We start from the raw sequence: 15652 nt of genomic DNA on the forward strand, positions 1-15652 counted from the left end.
ACTGTTCTCCTCCAATTTCTATCGTATCTCGCATAATATTAACAGTTTAACATTGTAATTTCAAGTTACACAATGCATATTTTGCAACTTCAATATTCACAAGTAGAAAAATCCTCAACTTATTCTCAACCAATTAATACTCAAGAAATTAATGACTATATCTCTCAAGTATGTACTTGTTGTCTTCGATGAATTTCATGAATCTAAACAGTCTGATTTATTAAGACCCATAGTCATCGTTGCCATCTCCCTCCTCCTCTACCCTATCATCTCCATGACCACATTGTCCACCACTCCGATCTGTTCATTCGGCTTCTTTTCTGAACCAATTTTCAATAATCGCTTCAGTTTTCATACAAGCGGCAACCACAATATTGCTCGTTGTACTAATAGCTTAGATGCGAGGTCGAAACTGTCTGCCAACTTGGACTCTGAAAAAGAAGGAATGAAGCACTCAATGTCCATTCCAAATGAGAATTTGCATATGATGTCAAAGAAGAATCTTCTGATGATGTCCTAATGTCTAACAATCTATATTGCTTGTCGGAAAGTGGAGAAAGATGTGTCCTTGGGGCAGTTATAGAATTTGGTTTTGAGGATGTGGTGGACGTTGTCGAAGTTGGAGGTGATGCTGTTATCGAGGACATGGAGGTGGATGCTTCTGGTGGGTGAAGTGCGAAGGAGGTAGGTGCACCAGTTAAAGAGATTTAGGAAGTGTGTAGTTCATGACATGTTGAGATAGGTGCGACACGTGTGACAGTTATACTATGGCTTGATCTTGGAGTTGAAGAGGAGGAAGGAAAAGATGGAAAAGAAGACTGTGAAGGTGAAGAAGGAGAGTATGAATGTTAGAATTATGCGAGATATGATGAAAATTGGGGAAGAACACAATCGTTTTCAAACAAATGGGTCATGAATCATTTTGTCCACTGTTAGAGTTGTTAGGGATTATTTTGTCTCCTGTTAGAGTTGTCAGGGACCATTTTGTCTTCCGTTAGAGTTAACAGAGTCAAGGACCTATGTGACTGACGGAATTGATTGTTAGAGACCAATCGAATAATTAATTTTAGTTGGGGACTAAAGTGTCTGATCTGAAATTCTTTGAGGACCAAAATGGGTAAATACTCTTTAATTACAGTTCAACTACACATTCAAGTCTTTTTGAAAATTAAGTCACACTAAGCTGGCTAAAACTCAACAAAAACTACTTTTATTACACTAGCGTGTACACACGTGCTTCACTAACGCAAACATATCCTTCTTCGTCTTCGCGTTCCTTCTTCTTCTTCATGTTATTCCTTCTTCTTCGCATTCCTCCTTCTTCGTCTTCGCATTCCTTCTTCTTCTTCGCATTCTTCCTTCTGCTTCTTCGCATTCTCCCTTCTTCTTCGTTGCATTCCTTCTTCTTCTTCGTGTGTTTTCTTTCAATCGTTGTTCTTTTATTGCTGTTATTGTTGTTGCATTTTTTCTTTTCCTTCTTAGTTTAATTGATATTCATATGGATTCAGAAATAAATTCGATGTATTTTTGTTGATGATTGAGTCTTTTTTATTGCTTGTTCAAAACCGAACTAATTTCGGTTCATTTGTATGTTAATTGAGGTTCACCTTATGCTGTTGATAAGTATTGACCAAATTTTTTATTTTTTAAGTAATTTCAGTTCATTTCTTAATTTAGTTGAAGTTCATTTGGATCCAGAAATAAATTGGATGTGTTTTGTTGATAATTGAGTCTTTTTTACTACTTATTCAAAACTGAACAAATTTCGGTTCATTTGTGTATTAATTGAAGTTCATCTGATACTGTTGATAAGTATTGACCAAGTTTTTTATTCCTTAAATAATTTTGGTTCATTTCTTAGTTTAATTGAGGTTCATTTGGTTCCAGAAATGGATTGGATGTGTTTTTATTGATTATTAAGTCTTTTTGACTACTTGTTCAAAATTGAACTAATTTTGATTCATTTCTATGTTAATTGAGGTTTACTTGATGCTGCTGTTAAGTATTGACCAAGTTTTTTATTACTTGAGTATTTTCGGTTCATTTCTTAGTTTATTTGAAGTTCATTTAGATCCAAAAATGAATTCGATGAGTTTTTATTGATGATTGAATCTTTTTTACTGCTTATTTAAAAATGAACTAATTGAATGGAATGGAGTGAAATCTAATACAATTGAATAAAGTGATAATAAATAACTTCATTCTTTTTTACTACAAAATTTGGTCAATACTTACCAGCAGCATCAAGTGTACCTCAATTAACACACAAATGAATCAAAATTAGTTCAATTTTGAATAAGTAGTCAAAAAGACTCAATCATCAACAAAACACACATTAAATTTATTTCTGGGTCCAAATGAACTTCAATTAAACTAAGAAATAAACCGAAATTATTTAAGGAATAAAAAATTTGGTCAATACTTATCAGCAGCATCAAGTAAACCTCAATTAATACATAAATAAACCGAAATTATTTAATGATGACACTCGAGAAAATCAGAACCAATAAAGATGTTAGCAAAATATTAATGTTGTTGGTGATGACAATAACAAAGAAGAAAAAACTGCGTGCACGAAGAAAAAGAAGAAGAAGGAGGAGGAAGGAAGAAGAAGAAGAACTTACATGCGCGAATTTGAAAGAAGAAAGAAGAGAAGGAGGAGGAAATGGAGAAGAAAGTGTGTGATTTAAAAAGCGGTTATAACAACTTAGTTAGACTTAATTAAATATTTTGCTTAAATGTAGAGATTTATTCTTTTAATTAATTAATATCTATTAGTTTTTTAAAATTATTTTTTAAAATTTTTTATATTTTTTAAGATTTAAAATTTAGAATTTAAAATTTAAAATTTAAAATAAAATATAATTTTAAAAAATAAATGATATTTAATGAAAAAAATTGACTCTTTAATTATTATTTTTTTTAAAATATAAGTGTATTTATAGCTTAATTTAATTTATGGTGTTTTGATTAAAAAAAAACTTAGTTTTTGAGGCATTACCACGTACCTAAGATAGGATATACATCTTACTGTTTTTATGACACATGTTAAATTCATTCTAATTAATTTGATTTTGATAGAGATATAGCAATTCCTATCATTTTGTTAGAAAAATGTTCAAAAGACCAAATTTATTGTTCTCAACTATCATTTTTAGGCCTAAGTATAATTCATTTAATCTAGTAATTTAACAATATATTTTTTTCTCACATTTTTAAATATTAATAGTTAATTATTAGTAAAAAATAATAAATTTCGATGAGCTTCTAATCTTTTTTTTTTATTAAACAAGCCAATTTTGATTAAAATCTAACTAATGTAAAAAAAATTCTTACTTTAAAGATTATCAATGAAAGTTATCTTCTTCTTCATTTAATTCTTACATGGCAAATGATTCGATGGTCCCAAAACGTTTAGACCATTAAATAGTCCCATAATAAAATATATTTTTTAAGTTTTTCAATAACTGTTAAATAGTCTATTTTTAATTTTAATTACAAATTAACCCTATATATTTTATTTAATCATAAAAATTATTTTTTATTTTATAAATTATTATTTTATCATTTATCTATTATGTTTATTAATAATAAAAAACAAAAACAATAACGAATTAGATCTTCCATTGATCGTAATAACTTTTTGGCAATCCCAATCAATTAAAAGTTTATCTTTGATCTATTACATTCGTCGAGAATTTTGAAATCGTGTTTTTTAAAAAATCATTGGATTAACAAACAATCAATTGAATTTCAAGTTCTCATAACTCAATCGATTGGACTTCAGGTTACCACAAAACAATTGATGTGAGTTTTTTATAATTCAATCGATTGATTTTTCCAGCTGTGTACTTTTGTTGTTAATTATCATCTACTAGTAATCAATATCATCTTTTATTTTTGAAGGTTGTGGTAGGCTTAGAGAAGGGGAGTTGAATCTATGCCTTCCCTTTTAAGTTGCTGTTATGACCCTTTTAAACAAAATTACAATTCTGATTCTGTTTGAACTCAGCAGCGGAAATTTATGAGACAATTCATTTTTATCTCATGAATATCAGAAAACAGAACTCAGCAAAGAAGAGAAAAGCGAACACCGGCATGTATCCTGGTTCGGTTGCCTTGTGCTATGCAACCTACATCCAGTCTCCTCCATAACTATGGAAGAATTTCACTATAGTTAACAGTATTACATACACCAATTTCACTCTCAAGTTCTAACCTAACTTGACATTGGCTATGCTAACACCTAACTATTCATTCTTAGTGCTAACCCAACTAAGAAAGGGATACCAAACAGGTACAAGATACAAGACACTTAATCAACCTAAAGAAATCAGAAAATAACTCTAGGTTTTTTCCTCAAGTGTTTCACTTAGCCTTTTTCCTCTCATAGCTTTTACTTGAGTTTTCTCACAATGCCTTTTCTCACAGAAATTACAGAAAGATAAACATAGAAAAGTACATTACAATCAGTAAAACATGAAGGAGATTGACTTTATCAGCAACCTCTTTGCTATGTGCATAACCAGATTCGCAAACCTCAGAAACAATTCTTCAGTATTGGCCTAATGCTTCTTTGAAAGTAAGCATTATCCAAGTAGAGGAACTTCAGAATACTGTTCTCACACTCTGGTTTTCTCTCCTTAGTTCTGAATGAGCAAGAAGTCTTCTTTTATTCTCCTTGCATGTTGCTGGGACCTTCTCCCAAGGTCAACACCTTGAGCCTTGAGCTTCACCAACCACAGATTCATTTTTTCTCAATAATCCTCAGAATAGAAACTCTCCTTCTGACTTCCTCATCTTGGCCAAAAGCCATAAAACAGCAACCATAGAAATCTTTCAATGGTCAACTTGATCTGAACCCTTGAAAACCAACTTGGTTCCCAAGTCTTGTTTAAGACCGTAGATACATACCAGGGAAGAACAGAAATCATCTTTCCCATGTATCCCATTTCGGATAGAGCAGAGAGTTGGGAAGAAGAGATGAGACCGAGTTGCATGTATGAGAAAAAGATTTACCTATAACCTAAGCTTGATTTGGCTTGGATTTGTTGAGATGACTTTTGCCTTTCAAGTTTAGTTTCTCTTTCTTGCTTCTTTGGTGACTATCTTGGTGAAGTAGTTCTCTCTCTTTCTCTTTCTTACTTTTCTGAAGCTGATTTGACTTGGTTAGAGAGAGATGAACGTTGCTTTTGGTTAATCAAAAGAGAGGGATTTGCTTTTCTGAAACCAGATCGGGCTTGGATCGGGTATTGGTATGCTTGGCCCGATTTAATTTATTTGGTTTCTTTCTTTGCTTTTGCTTGGGCTCTTAATTTTGCTTTCAGCCCAATATTCTTGCTGATTGCTTTTTATTCCTTTTGGGCTATTAATATTTGGCCTGCAACAATAAACAATTAGTTAATATGTATATATAAATAATCAACACTTAATTATTTATTTTGCCCAAAAATAATGTTTGTCATCACTAATTAATTTAGTTAATTTCTTAACTCAATAATTTTTACTATAAAGGGTAACACAGAGAGCTTCGCAAGTATGGTCCTCAATTCGTCAGACACAAACAAGTTCGAGTTTCTAATGAAAGATCTGAAGCAATATTATACTATTACCTTCCAAAGAAAGTTCTTCATGCTCAGCATTACACGCTTCCACCTCCAAAGCAAACCGATGTGGTACCTACTCCGAAGTAAATAGAAGTTTCTCCATTATAGTTAACGCCTTAACGGCAATTTCATAAGGAATCTGAAAATTGTTAGAGAAGTATTTTGTTGAGCTGATGTGCTTTTTAGATTTCTTTGGAATCTTGTGTCATCCCAGTGCTAATTGCAGCTGTTGCAACCAAAATAATTCAGTATTTATTTATAGGGTTCATGCTTTATGATTGCATACGATGATTAGTAAAATAATTTTCACACAGAAATGGAGTAAAGTCTCTTATTGAAGTTGAATTTTGGATCTATTCTTCTAGTAGTAATTGATGAAGCAACTATGTTTGATCGTGTACAGTTCCAAACATTTAGATGAAGAAATAATTGATCAAAATCTGAAGTGTTCCTAATATAGGCTGTTGGTCTACTGTTTTACCAAACAATTGAGTTAGGAGAAATTTAAAATTCAATTGATTGTTTTATTAATCCAATCGATTGATTTTTTAAGAAACACGATTTCAAAATTTTCAACGAATATAATGGATCAAAAATAACTTTTTAATCGATCGATATTGCTAAAAAGTTATTATGATCAATGGAAGATCTAATTCGTTATTGTTTTTATTTTTTATTATTAATAAACATAATAGATAAATAATAAAATAATTTTTATAATTAAATAAAATATATGGAGTTAATTTATAATTAAAATTAGAAACGGACTATTTAACTGTTATTGAAAAATTTAAAAAACATATTTTATTATGGGACCATTTAATGGTCCAAACGTTATAGGATCATCGAATCCGGTACCCAAATACATAAAAGTTGTTTTCACTCTGTTTTCCTACACTTTGGTAATATTATGGTAGATGACATTGTGGCACAAATTTTGAGAATGTACCAATGTTGAGTAACTGTTATTAATGGAGAATGAATGAAGTGATCAATTGAGTTCTTTAACTTAACACCTTTTCCAAGCAAATAGCCAAAATAAGACAAAGGAAGATGCAGAATAGGAGAAAAAAACTCAAAAGATCAAACCATAGTTTCATTAAACATTCACATAATCACATCACATTATATAGCATCCAAATTATTCCACACAACTCACAAGACATAATATATATAAAGGCCTGAAAATGTAACATGTAAGGAGATTTCAAGCTTTAGTGCAAACTTCTCCATCACAAACCCAACCATGTTTAGACTTGTCTTCATCGTTGGCCTCATCATGTTTGCTTTCTTTGTTCTCCAATGCACACTTTGGATGCAGATCAAAGTCGCATTCGGCACAATAGAAGGACCAAACACGGCCCTCCTCATCACAACCATCGCAGTTATATATCCTGCGGCGGGTGAGCACAAGCTCATGCTCATGTGATTCATGCTTCAACTTCTGAGGCCACCCTTTTGCAATCTCTTCCTCTGCTGCCTCTAACTCCTTAATCCTCTCCTCAGTGAAAGGATAAGCATCTGCGCCGTGAAGGTCAACGAGCTCCCTGGCCTCTTTTGTGACGGTCCTGCCGCTTGATCCAATGGCTACAAGCTTTGGGATGCCGGATACCTTAAACTTGCGGCTCAAGAAAGCCTTTCTTGAGTCTCCAAAGGGAAGCGCCAACCATGGCATTCCTCCAAAGAATGCCTCAAAGGAGTCTTGGTCCCGGTCACTTGAGATGAAAATTACCTCTAATGCATTATTGTCCTTTTCCTTAATCTTCTGGTATGCATCAATGAGTTTTGGAAGGAATGCGCGGCATGGAGGACACCAATGGGCTGAGAAGTATAAGAGGATGGTCTTTCCTACTAGCTCTGAAACCGGAACCTGAAATGTGAATTAAAAGGTAAAAACTCAGGTGTAGTTAACTTCATGTGAAGCTAATAACTGAGAATGTTAAATGATTTGACATGTTTGATTAAATTATCATCTAATAACTCTTAGCTATCAACTTCTTATAAAACTCTAGGAAACCAACTATATCCTAAACCAACTCAGTTAACTCTTCTTTATTTCTAATTTTGAAATTCTAGAAAATAGAGATGGTAAGGAATTGTTCTATTTTTTTTTTTTTATGTAACTAGCATATTTTTCAACTAGTTAGCTATAATTGGCTATATCCGAAGTTGGTTCCCTTGCGGAATCCTAAAATTATACTTTGTTAATATCAACCACAAGTGAAGGAAATTAATAGAAAATAGTTTAGATTTGAAATTAAAGTTTTCAAGATATAGTGTGTATACCTTCACCCCATCTTTTGCTATGACAAAATCTTGATCTCCAGACACCAAAATTGACTCGAGTGTTTGAGAGGCCTCCTTGGCCTTGTCGATCTCACTGAGCTCAGCAAACTTGTCAGGAGTGAAAGGGTATGCAGCAATACCATGCTCCTCAACAACCTCAGCAACATTGGAATGAAGAGTTTTGCCATCTTCTCCAATAATAACCAAAGTTGGGAGACCTGAGAGCTCAAAGTACCTTGCCAACTTATTAATGCTCTTGTCATTGAAAGGCAAGGATAGCCAAGCCACACTTTCAAGTCCTTTCTTGTATGCTTCTTCATCACTATCTAAGGGTATTCCCACAACCTCAAACTTCTCACCCTTTTCCCTCAGCTTCTTGTATACCTCCAATAGCTTTGGAGTAAAATCTGCCGATGCATTGTATACAACAGAGTAGAAATACAGACCAACTATCTTGCCCTCAAGCTCAGATACAAGTACCTGCAGGGTATACACCAAAATTAAGCTCAAACTCTGCAAGTTATGGTCATCATCAAGCCAAAAGTATGAATTTATTTGCTTACTTTTTTCCCATCAGAAGATATGACAAAATCACGAGAGCGAGAGACCAAAATTGATGTTAAGGTCTGGTTCCTCCTGGCTTCCTGTTCTTGATCCTTGAGCTCCTGGATCCTTTGTGATGTAAAAGGGTATGCTTCAGCCCCATGTTCATTGATAAGCATAACCCCGCTATTAGTGACAAGTTTACCAGCTTCATCAAGCAGAACAAGACTGGGAATCCCCCTCACTTCAAACAGCTTCTTGAGGCTACCAATGGTCTCGGAATCCGAGAAGGGAATAGCAAGCCATGGCATCTTGGAAAAGTAACCCTTGAAGGAATCTTCATCTCTATCAGAAGATACAAAAACGATCTCAAATTCACCTTTGGAAACTGTCTCATCGTACACCTCCACCAAAGTTGGGGTGAACCTTCTACATGGACCACACCATGATGCTGAAAAATACAAACCAATCTTCTTTCCCTTCAAGCTCTCAATTTTAACCTGTAAAATAAAATTAACAGAAACTGGTCTACTACGTTATTATCCAGAGTTGGCTTCAAAATCAATCATAAATGAGGAATTAAGTGATGAATAGTTTACCTGATCAGCGTTGTTGCGAATAAGAAAGTCCCTGTGAGGAGAAGAGAGGAGTGATAGAACATTGTGTGCAACTGCAACATCTTCCATGGTAAACCAAACACAGAATATTCACAGATCCAAATTGATTTGGGTACCGTCATCAAGCGGTACCAGAGTTCGTGATATATATTGACGAGAAAGTATAAGAAAATGTGAAAATTGAGTGAATTTTCCATGAAGTTGATATCTGACAAAATTGAGTCAGTCAAATTATCTAATGGTTTTTAAATATTAATTTTAGGCGAAAATTCATGTGAAGTCAATTTCGTTAGATAAAAATTTAGTTAAATCAGTCAAATTATCTAACTGTTCTCAAATATCAACTTCATGTGAAGTCGACTGTACGTTAGTTTTCACCTTAATTTTATGTAAAGTCGACTCTACTTAAATTTTCACCATAAAAAAATAACGTTTTTTTTCACAATGTAAATAATAAATTAAAAAAAATAATTTTGATTTTAAATTTAAAATATTTATTGCTCACAGCTCACATCTTCACAATTTCCATTGCCTATTTAAGGATTGTAGATAGACTTAGGCAACGTCAAGTGGAAAACCGTGTATTCGTCACTCTTGCTTACGTCATAAACCGTCTACTCTTGGCTCTTGCTTACGTCATCTTATGTGAAGCTATTTATATATTAGTTATATTAGAATATAAAAATATACTAAAAATAAATAAAATAATATAAATATTTATAAACATAAATACTAACAATTGATTTTAAAAATTAATTTTAACATATAAATAATATTTTTTATTTTAATTATCATTCTCACCGCATAATTAAACAAAAAAAGAAAAATTCAATGAGTTGTCACTTGTGTTTTCATTGTTTCAAGATTCATTGATGATAACTAACTATGAAAGAGAGAATTCTAGAATTTAGAGTCCTCATTGACTTGGAGTCCATTTTAGAAGGAAAAGTATTTTATAACTAGTAATTTTTGTGTTTTTTGGTCAGTATTTAATTATTAAAAAAAATTAATAATTTTTTTATTATTAAATATAATTTCATACCATTAATAATATTATTAATGACTAATTAATAATTATAAAATACTAAAATTATTAGTCCTCTAACATGGCTCATTTTAGAATATATAATACCTTAACCTATGCCTCGTTGGACCGTCTTTCTGATTGATTTTGAGCATTCATCAGAGAACAAAAACAAAAACGAAAGCAAAACAAAACAAAGAATACCCACTTCATTTGTTAATCCATTTATAAAAAATATTTTAATATGTTTAATTAAATGATTTTAACATAGTATATATTTATATCTTAATTATTATTTTTAATGAACTCACAAAAGCATTTTTATATTAATAATTACGTAATTAAAAATTTTATATAATAAGTTAATAACATACATCTCGAAATTTATTTACAAAGAATAAAAAATTGTTCGATATATAACACGCCAAGATTAGACTTAAAGATGTGGAAGTCACCCAAAAAAAAAAAGATGTGGTTAACTTAGGAGGGAAGGATATGGCACGAATTTTCCTAGTTCTTTCCTTTCCTTGTAAAATAATATTATCCTAATAAAATAAAATTTTCACGCGTGATAATGCTCATATCTAATAATAAAAATTAAATAGAATATTGATTTGGTAGTTATAACTCAATCCAACTATATTTATAAATCAGAATTTAAATACAATAATAAATACGACTTATTTTCAAATAAGAGAAAATTTTGTTGATAATAATCTACTTAAAAACAAACTAAGGTAATTATCAAAAGATCAAATAAATATCTCAACTTTTCTACTGAGAATTACAACTTTATAAATACCAAGTCCTAACAATGTAAAAGAGACGCAACTCACTCTGAATAACATTATATTCATCTTCTACTCTTACTAACTTAAGCGTCAGAGTGTATTTGTAAGTGTCCACTGCCATCGTTTCTTTTAAAGCCAACGTATACCTCTCGTCCTCTCCCACTTCAGACGAACGAGAGTCCAATCGCTAAACAGGACGAGCCATCTTCTTCCTAATATTGATACTCTAATAGATTCATCTTCAGGATATCAGTACTTATCTTTTATGGATACATACTCAGAATATAATCAAATTCTGATGTTCAAGTCGAATCAGAAGAAAACGTCGTTCATCACTCCAATAGCAAATTACTGTTATATGGTCATACCCTTTGATTTAAAAAATGCAGGAGTCACATATCAAAGATTGATGAACAAAATATTTGCACCTCACCTCGGAAATTTAATAGAAGCATATGTAGATGACATGTTGGTAAAAACTAAGGAAGAAGCAAATATCCTATCCAATCTCTCTCAAGTATTTGATACCATAAGGAAGCACGGGTTAAGATTAAATTTCACAAAGTGCACCTTTGTGGTGGAAGCAAGAAAAGTTTTGGGGTTCATACTCACACAAAGGGGAATTGAAGTTAATCTCGATAAGTGTAGAGCTCTCTTTGATATGAGGAGTCCGACCTGTTTGAAAGAAGTCAAACAGTTGAATGGCCAGCTGGCGACACTATCCAGATTTTTTGCAGGGTCAGCTTTAAGGTCATTGCCCCTTTTCTCGCTACTCAAAAAAGGATGCCAATTTGAATGGACTCCAGAATGTGTAACACCCTGTCACACGGAGCCTTAAGCTTAAGTCGTAAAGCAGATGTAGTGAGGTATTACGACCTCTAAAAGTAAAATACGTACATAATAGTTGAAAGAATTCATATCTAGGAGTCTTGAAGAATAAGCTAAACAAAAGTGAAAACAAAAAATCGTGTCACACTCGCACGAATAAGCGTAAAACAAAATAGACAAGATCAAAAGAAGGCTGAAAACATAATATACATATCAAAGTTCCAAAACACAGATATCAAGCTCCAGACTTGACCTGCGAAGCTAAGGCCGACCAGAGTATATATATATATACAACCCAAAATATAACTCAAACTATAGAATAAACACCTGTTTTTCCAAGTCAATCTCTAGAAGGGACAAAATACAAAATATACATGCAGAGATTATATAAACATATATACATGGCCTAAAACAAAATATGACAGTCCAAAAGATAGTTATTCGCTTGAAAGAAAGGTGTCCAGACGCTTGACGAGGTGCCTCTCGACCTGCATCTGAAAAACAACAAAATATATATGGAATGAGAATCGGAGGTTCTCAGCATGATAAAGGTGCCCGCATAGTTAATATAAAAGATCCCGGGAAAGTCAGAGGCATTCCTAGAACTCTGACACTCAGATTTCAGCTTAAAGATTCAACTAAACCAGAAATTAGATAAGTTATCTAAGATATTCAAGTCCTAAATCTAATTTTAACTTCACACTTTACTTTCTGTCTCTTCCAATCCCCCGAACACCAGTGGAACACCCCCCTTCACACCTCCACCAATAGGGGTCTCTCAAAAACATACACATATAATTCAAACAAGGAAAACACAGATAGATGAGCAATTACAGCAAGTAGAACAAATAGCAGATAAGCAGAGTTAAACAGTTTAGTAAACCAAAATCATGCACACTCAAGTAAAACATACAGATGCATATGATGCATGCCTGTCCTATGACTAATGAGCTCATCTGTCGGTTATACAACCAATCCGACATGTCTTGGTAGCTAACCATTAGACAATCCCTCTATACGTGCTTCCCCAAGGTCAATAATATCCATTGAAAAAATCCCAAGCTTATCCATAGGGAGAGACAAAATCTCAAGCTCAAATTCATATAATATGCATGCCCATCGGGGAACCACTTACGTACAGAGGGTCAATAATTTGTCTCAGTTTTTGTGAGTCTCATATGCTCTTAAATAGTTAAATTCATTATCATCATCATTTCATATCTCATTTAATCTCAAATTCATCATTATTACTATCATCATTCCTCATAATCACATCTCTATTTCCGTTCATCTATAATTTAAATTCAAAACATAATTCTTTCTTTTTTAAATAAATCAAACTTAAAACATATAATCCTCAAAACCAATTCTTTCTAAATAATCACTTCAAATGAAGCTTCTAATTTTTATAAAAATTTCTGCAGCATCTCCTCTAAAACTCAAACTTTTGCCACCCTTCAAAGGTCCCAACCACCAAACCAAATACCTCTCAGTAATTTAAATCATTTTTAGTATCGAATTATTTCAAAATCAAACTAATTTTTAATATTAAATCTTCCTTAAAAATCAACCAACTCCAATAACAAACCGTTCACAAAATCAAATCACACATCATATACCATTGTCACAATCTATCAATAATTCATTCAGTTCATTCCTATCTTAAGGTCATCTAGCCTAAATTTTCACGTGACATTAAACATTAACTACGAGAAACCAAAATCATACCTTGGCCGATTCCTCCCTAAGCTCGGAATACCACAGAAACCTCTCTTTTCACAAGCTCCAAGCTTCCAAATGTCAATTTCTCAAACTTAATCACCCGGATTTCGTTTCAAACTGCCCAATTGAACTCTAAATCAACAAGAACACAATCTAATTCAAACAATATCACTATGATCATAATAGGATTTACTAATTCAACAATTTCAACGATTCACAAGGGTTTAATAGTTTCTTACCATATCCATGGACCTATTGGACAAAACTCAGTGATTATCCGCTGCTAGAGTTCACCTAAACCATCAAAATCATTCAATTTCTCAATACCCAAACCCTAAAATCACGAAATTGAGGAGAGGGAGAACTGGGAGAGAAATACTAATTTCTTACCACTTTGTTCAAATATAATTGAAGAGAATTTCAAGACGAATATGTAGCCGCTGACGGCTCATCAATTAGAGCTCCGGATTAAAAGTTACGTGGAATTGAAATTTTTAACAAGGGTTTAGTTTTCTTTTTGGCATTGAATCCCTCTCTCTGCGTGCTTTCATGAGGCAATGGGGAAGAAAGGATTTGGAATGGTTTATATAAGTGGGCCTTGGGCCCGATTTGGGACCGGTTCGACCGGTTCGGTCTGTTGATCTGGTTGTTGGGGCAAAATCTTTAAAATGAGTGTCAAAATTTGTATTTTAATATTTCTACTCCTCCAAATTATAAAAATTAATTTTTCTAATTTATTTGAATAATAATCAATTTATTGACTAATTATTTATAAATTTCGTGGGGTTTACAAAATGCAAATAAGCTTTTCAATAGTTCAAAACCTTTTTAAGCCAACCACCCATCCTTACTCGGCCAAAAATAGGGGAGGAACGGGTACTATACTTAGTCGTCAATGACAAGTCTTCAATATAGAAAGATGAAGACGGACAACACCCCATCTATTTCACTAGCAAGGTCTTACAAGGACTAGAATTGAGGTACTAAAAAATAAAAAAAAAATTGCATGTGCCTTAATCCTGGCATTTAAAAGCCTTCGACCTTACTTCCAAGCACACACCGTAAAGGTCCGAATTAATCAATCTATGAAGCAGATCCTCCAGAAAACAGACATAGCAGGTCGAATGGTACAATGGGTCATAGAATTGTCCGAGTTCAACGTAAAATATGAAACTTGGACAGCCATTAAAATTCAATGTCTCATCGATTTTTCAGCAGAATACACTGGTGACAAGGCTGAAACCTCCACGACTTGGAGCCTATGTGTGGATGGATCTTTCAATAAAGTCGGGAGCGGCGTTGGCATCATCTTGGTCAGCGCAGAAGGGACTCAAATAGAGTTCTCCCTAAAATTTGAATTCTCTGCGTCTAACAACCAGGTCGAGTATGAAGCCATGATTGCAGGCTTAAAACTTGCCAAAGAAGTCAGAACAACGAAGGTTGTAGTCTTTAGTGACTCTTAGATAATAACCTCTCAAATTAAAGGAGAATATCAAATGAAGGACCCCAACATGAAAATATACTTAGAGAAAATACTCGAACAACTCCAACAATTTCTTTATACGGAGGTTTGACATATAGTTCGAGAGCTTAACAGTAGAGCCGACGTCCTTTTCAAACTGGCAAGCACTAAGAGAAGAGGAAATAACAGGAGTTTGATTCAAGAAACTCTCAAAGAGCCATCAGTCAGCAAAACAGACCACAAGTCAGATGTATTACCCATCTGCAGCATGAACCTTAGTTGGATGACACCCCTTATCGAATATTTAAAATTCGACATCATCCCCAAAGAACAGAAAGAAGCCAAAAAAATATTGTATATAAAATATTAACTAAATACCGATATTTGATTATGTATATGACTACCCACAATTCTACCTACAATTTTTCACTTACAGTCCAATTAGAAACTAGAACTAAATGTAATAAGAAGATTTACTCTTTTGATCATGCATTGGAGTTGACTTTGAAAGTTTAAATTATGTTTGGGGATCAATATAATGCAAATATAAGTTTTAAACTTGTGGTATAATTGAGACAAAGAATTCATCTTGCTTTAATTCAATGTCAAAAATTCAAACCTTACTTTAGACATGAAAAAACTAAAAATTTTGGATCAGTTATCTCATCTCTTGAAATGCCATAATCACATATATAGCTAGTAGATTCATTATTGTAATTTTAAAACTTTTTTCCAGTATATAAAAATAATAAGTTATGCTACGTGTACATCAA

At 32.9% G+C, this 15652-nt stretch overlaps 1 protein-coding gene across 1 annotated transcript; it reads right to left on the bottom strand.

The window, feature by feature from the left end:
* Positions 1–6687: 6687 nt before the first annotated feature.
* LOC130968259 (probable nucleoredoxin 1) lies at positions 6688–9282 on the bottom strand. Its single transcript, XM_057893436.1, has 4 exons — positions 9035–9282; positions 8456–8935; positions 7893–8372; positions 6688–7476 (listed from the first exon to the last, which is right to left on the bottom strand). The coding sequence occupies exons 1-4, from the start codon at positions 9119–9121 to the stop codon at positions 6814–6816; spliced, it is 1710 nt and encodes a 569-aa protein (XP_057749419.1). The 5' UTR covers positions 9122–9282; the 3' UTR covers positions 6688–6813.
* Positions 9283–15652: the final 6370 nt, after the last annotated feature.

Source organism: Arachis stenosperma, chromosome 3, assembly GCF_014773155.1.
Source record: "Arachis stenosperma cultivar V10309 chromosome 3, arast.V10309.gnm1.PFL2, whole genome shotgun sequence".
In the NCBI taxonomy this organism is placed as follows: Eukaryota; Viridiplantae; Streptophyta; class Magnoliopsida; order Fabales; family Fabaceae; genus Arachis; species Arachis stenosperma.

Coding starts and splice junctions, on each gene's coding strand:
- LOC130968259 (XM_057893436.1), bottom strand. CDS start 9,121: ATGGAAGATGTTGCAGTTGCACACAATGTTCTATCACTCCTCTCTTCT. Junction 8,373..8,455: donor TATCTTCTGATGGGAAAAAA/GTAAGCAAATAA, acceptor TATACCCTGCAG/GTACTTGTATCTGAGCTTGA. Junction 7,477..7,892: donor TAGCAAAAGATGGGGTGAAG/GTATACACACTA, acceptor TTCACATTTCAG/GTTCCGGTTTCAGAGCTAGT.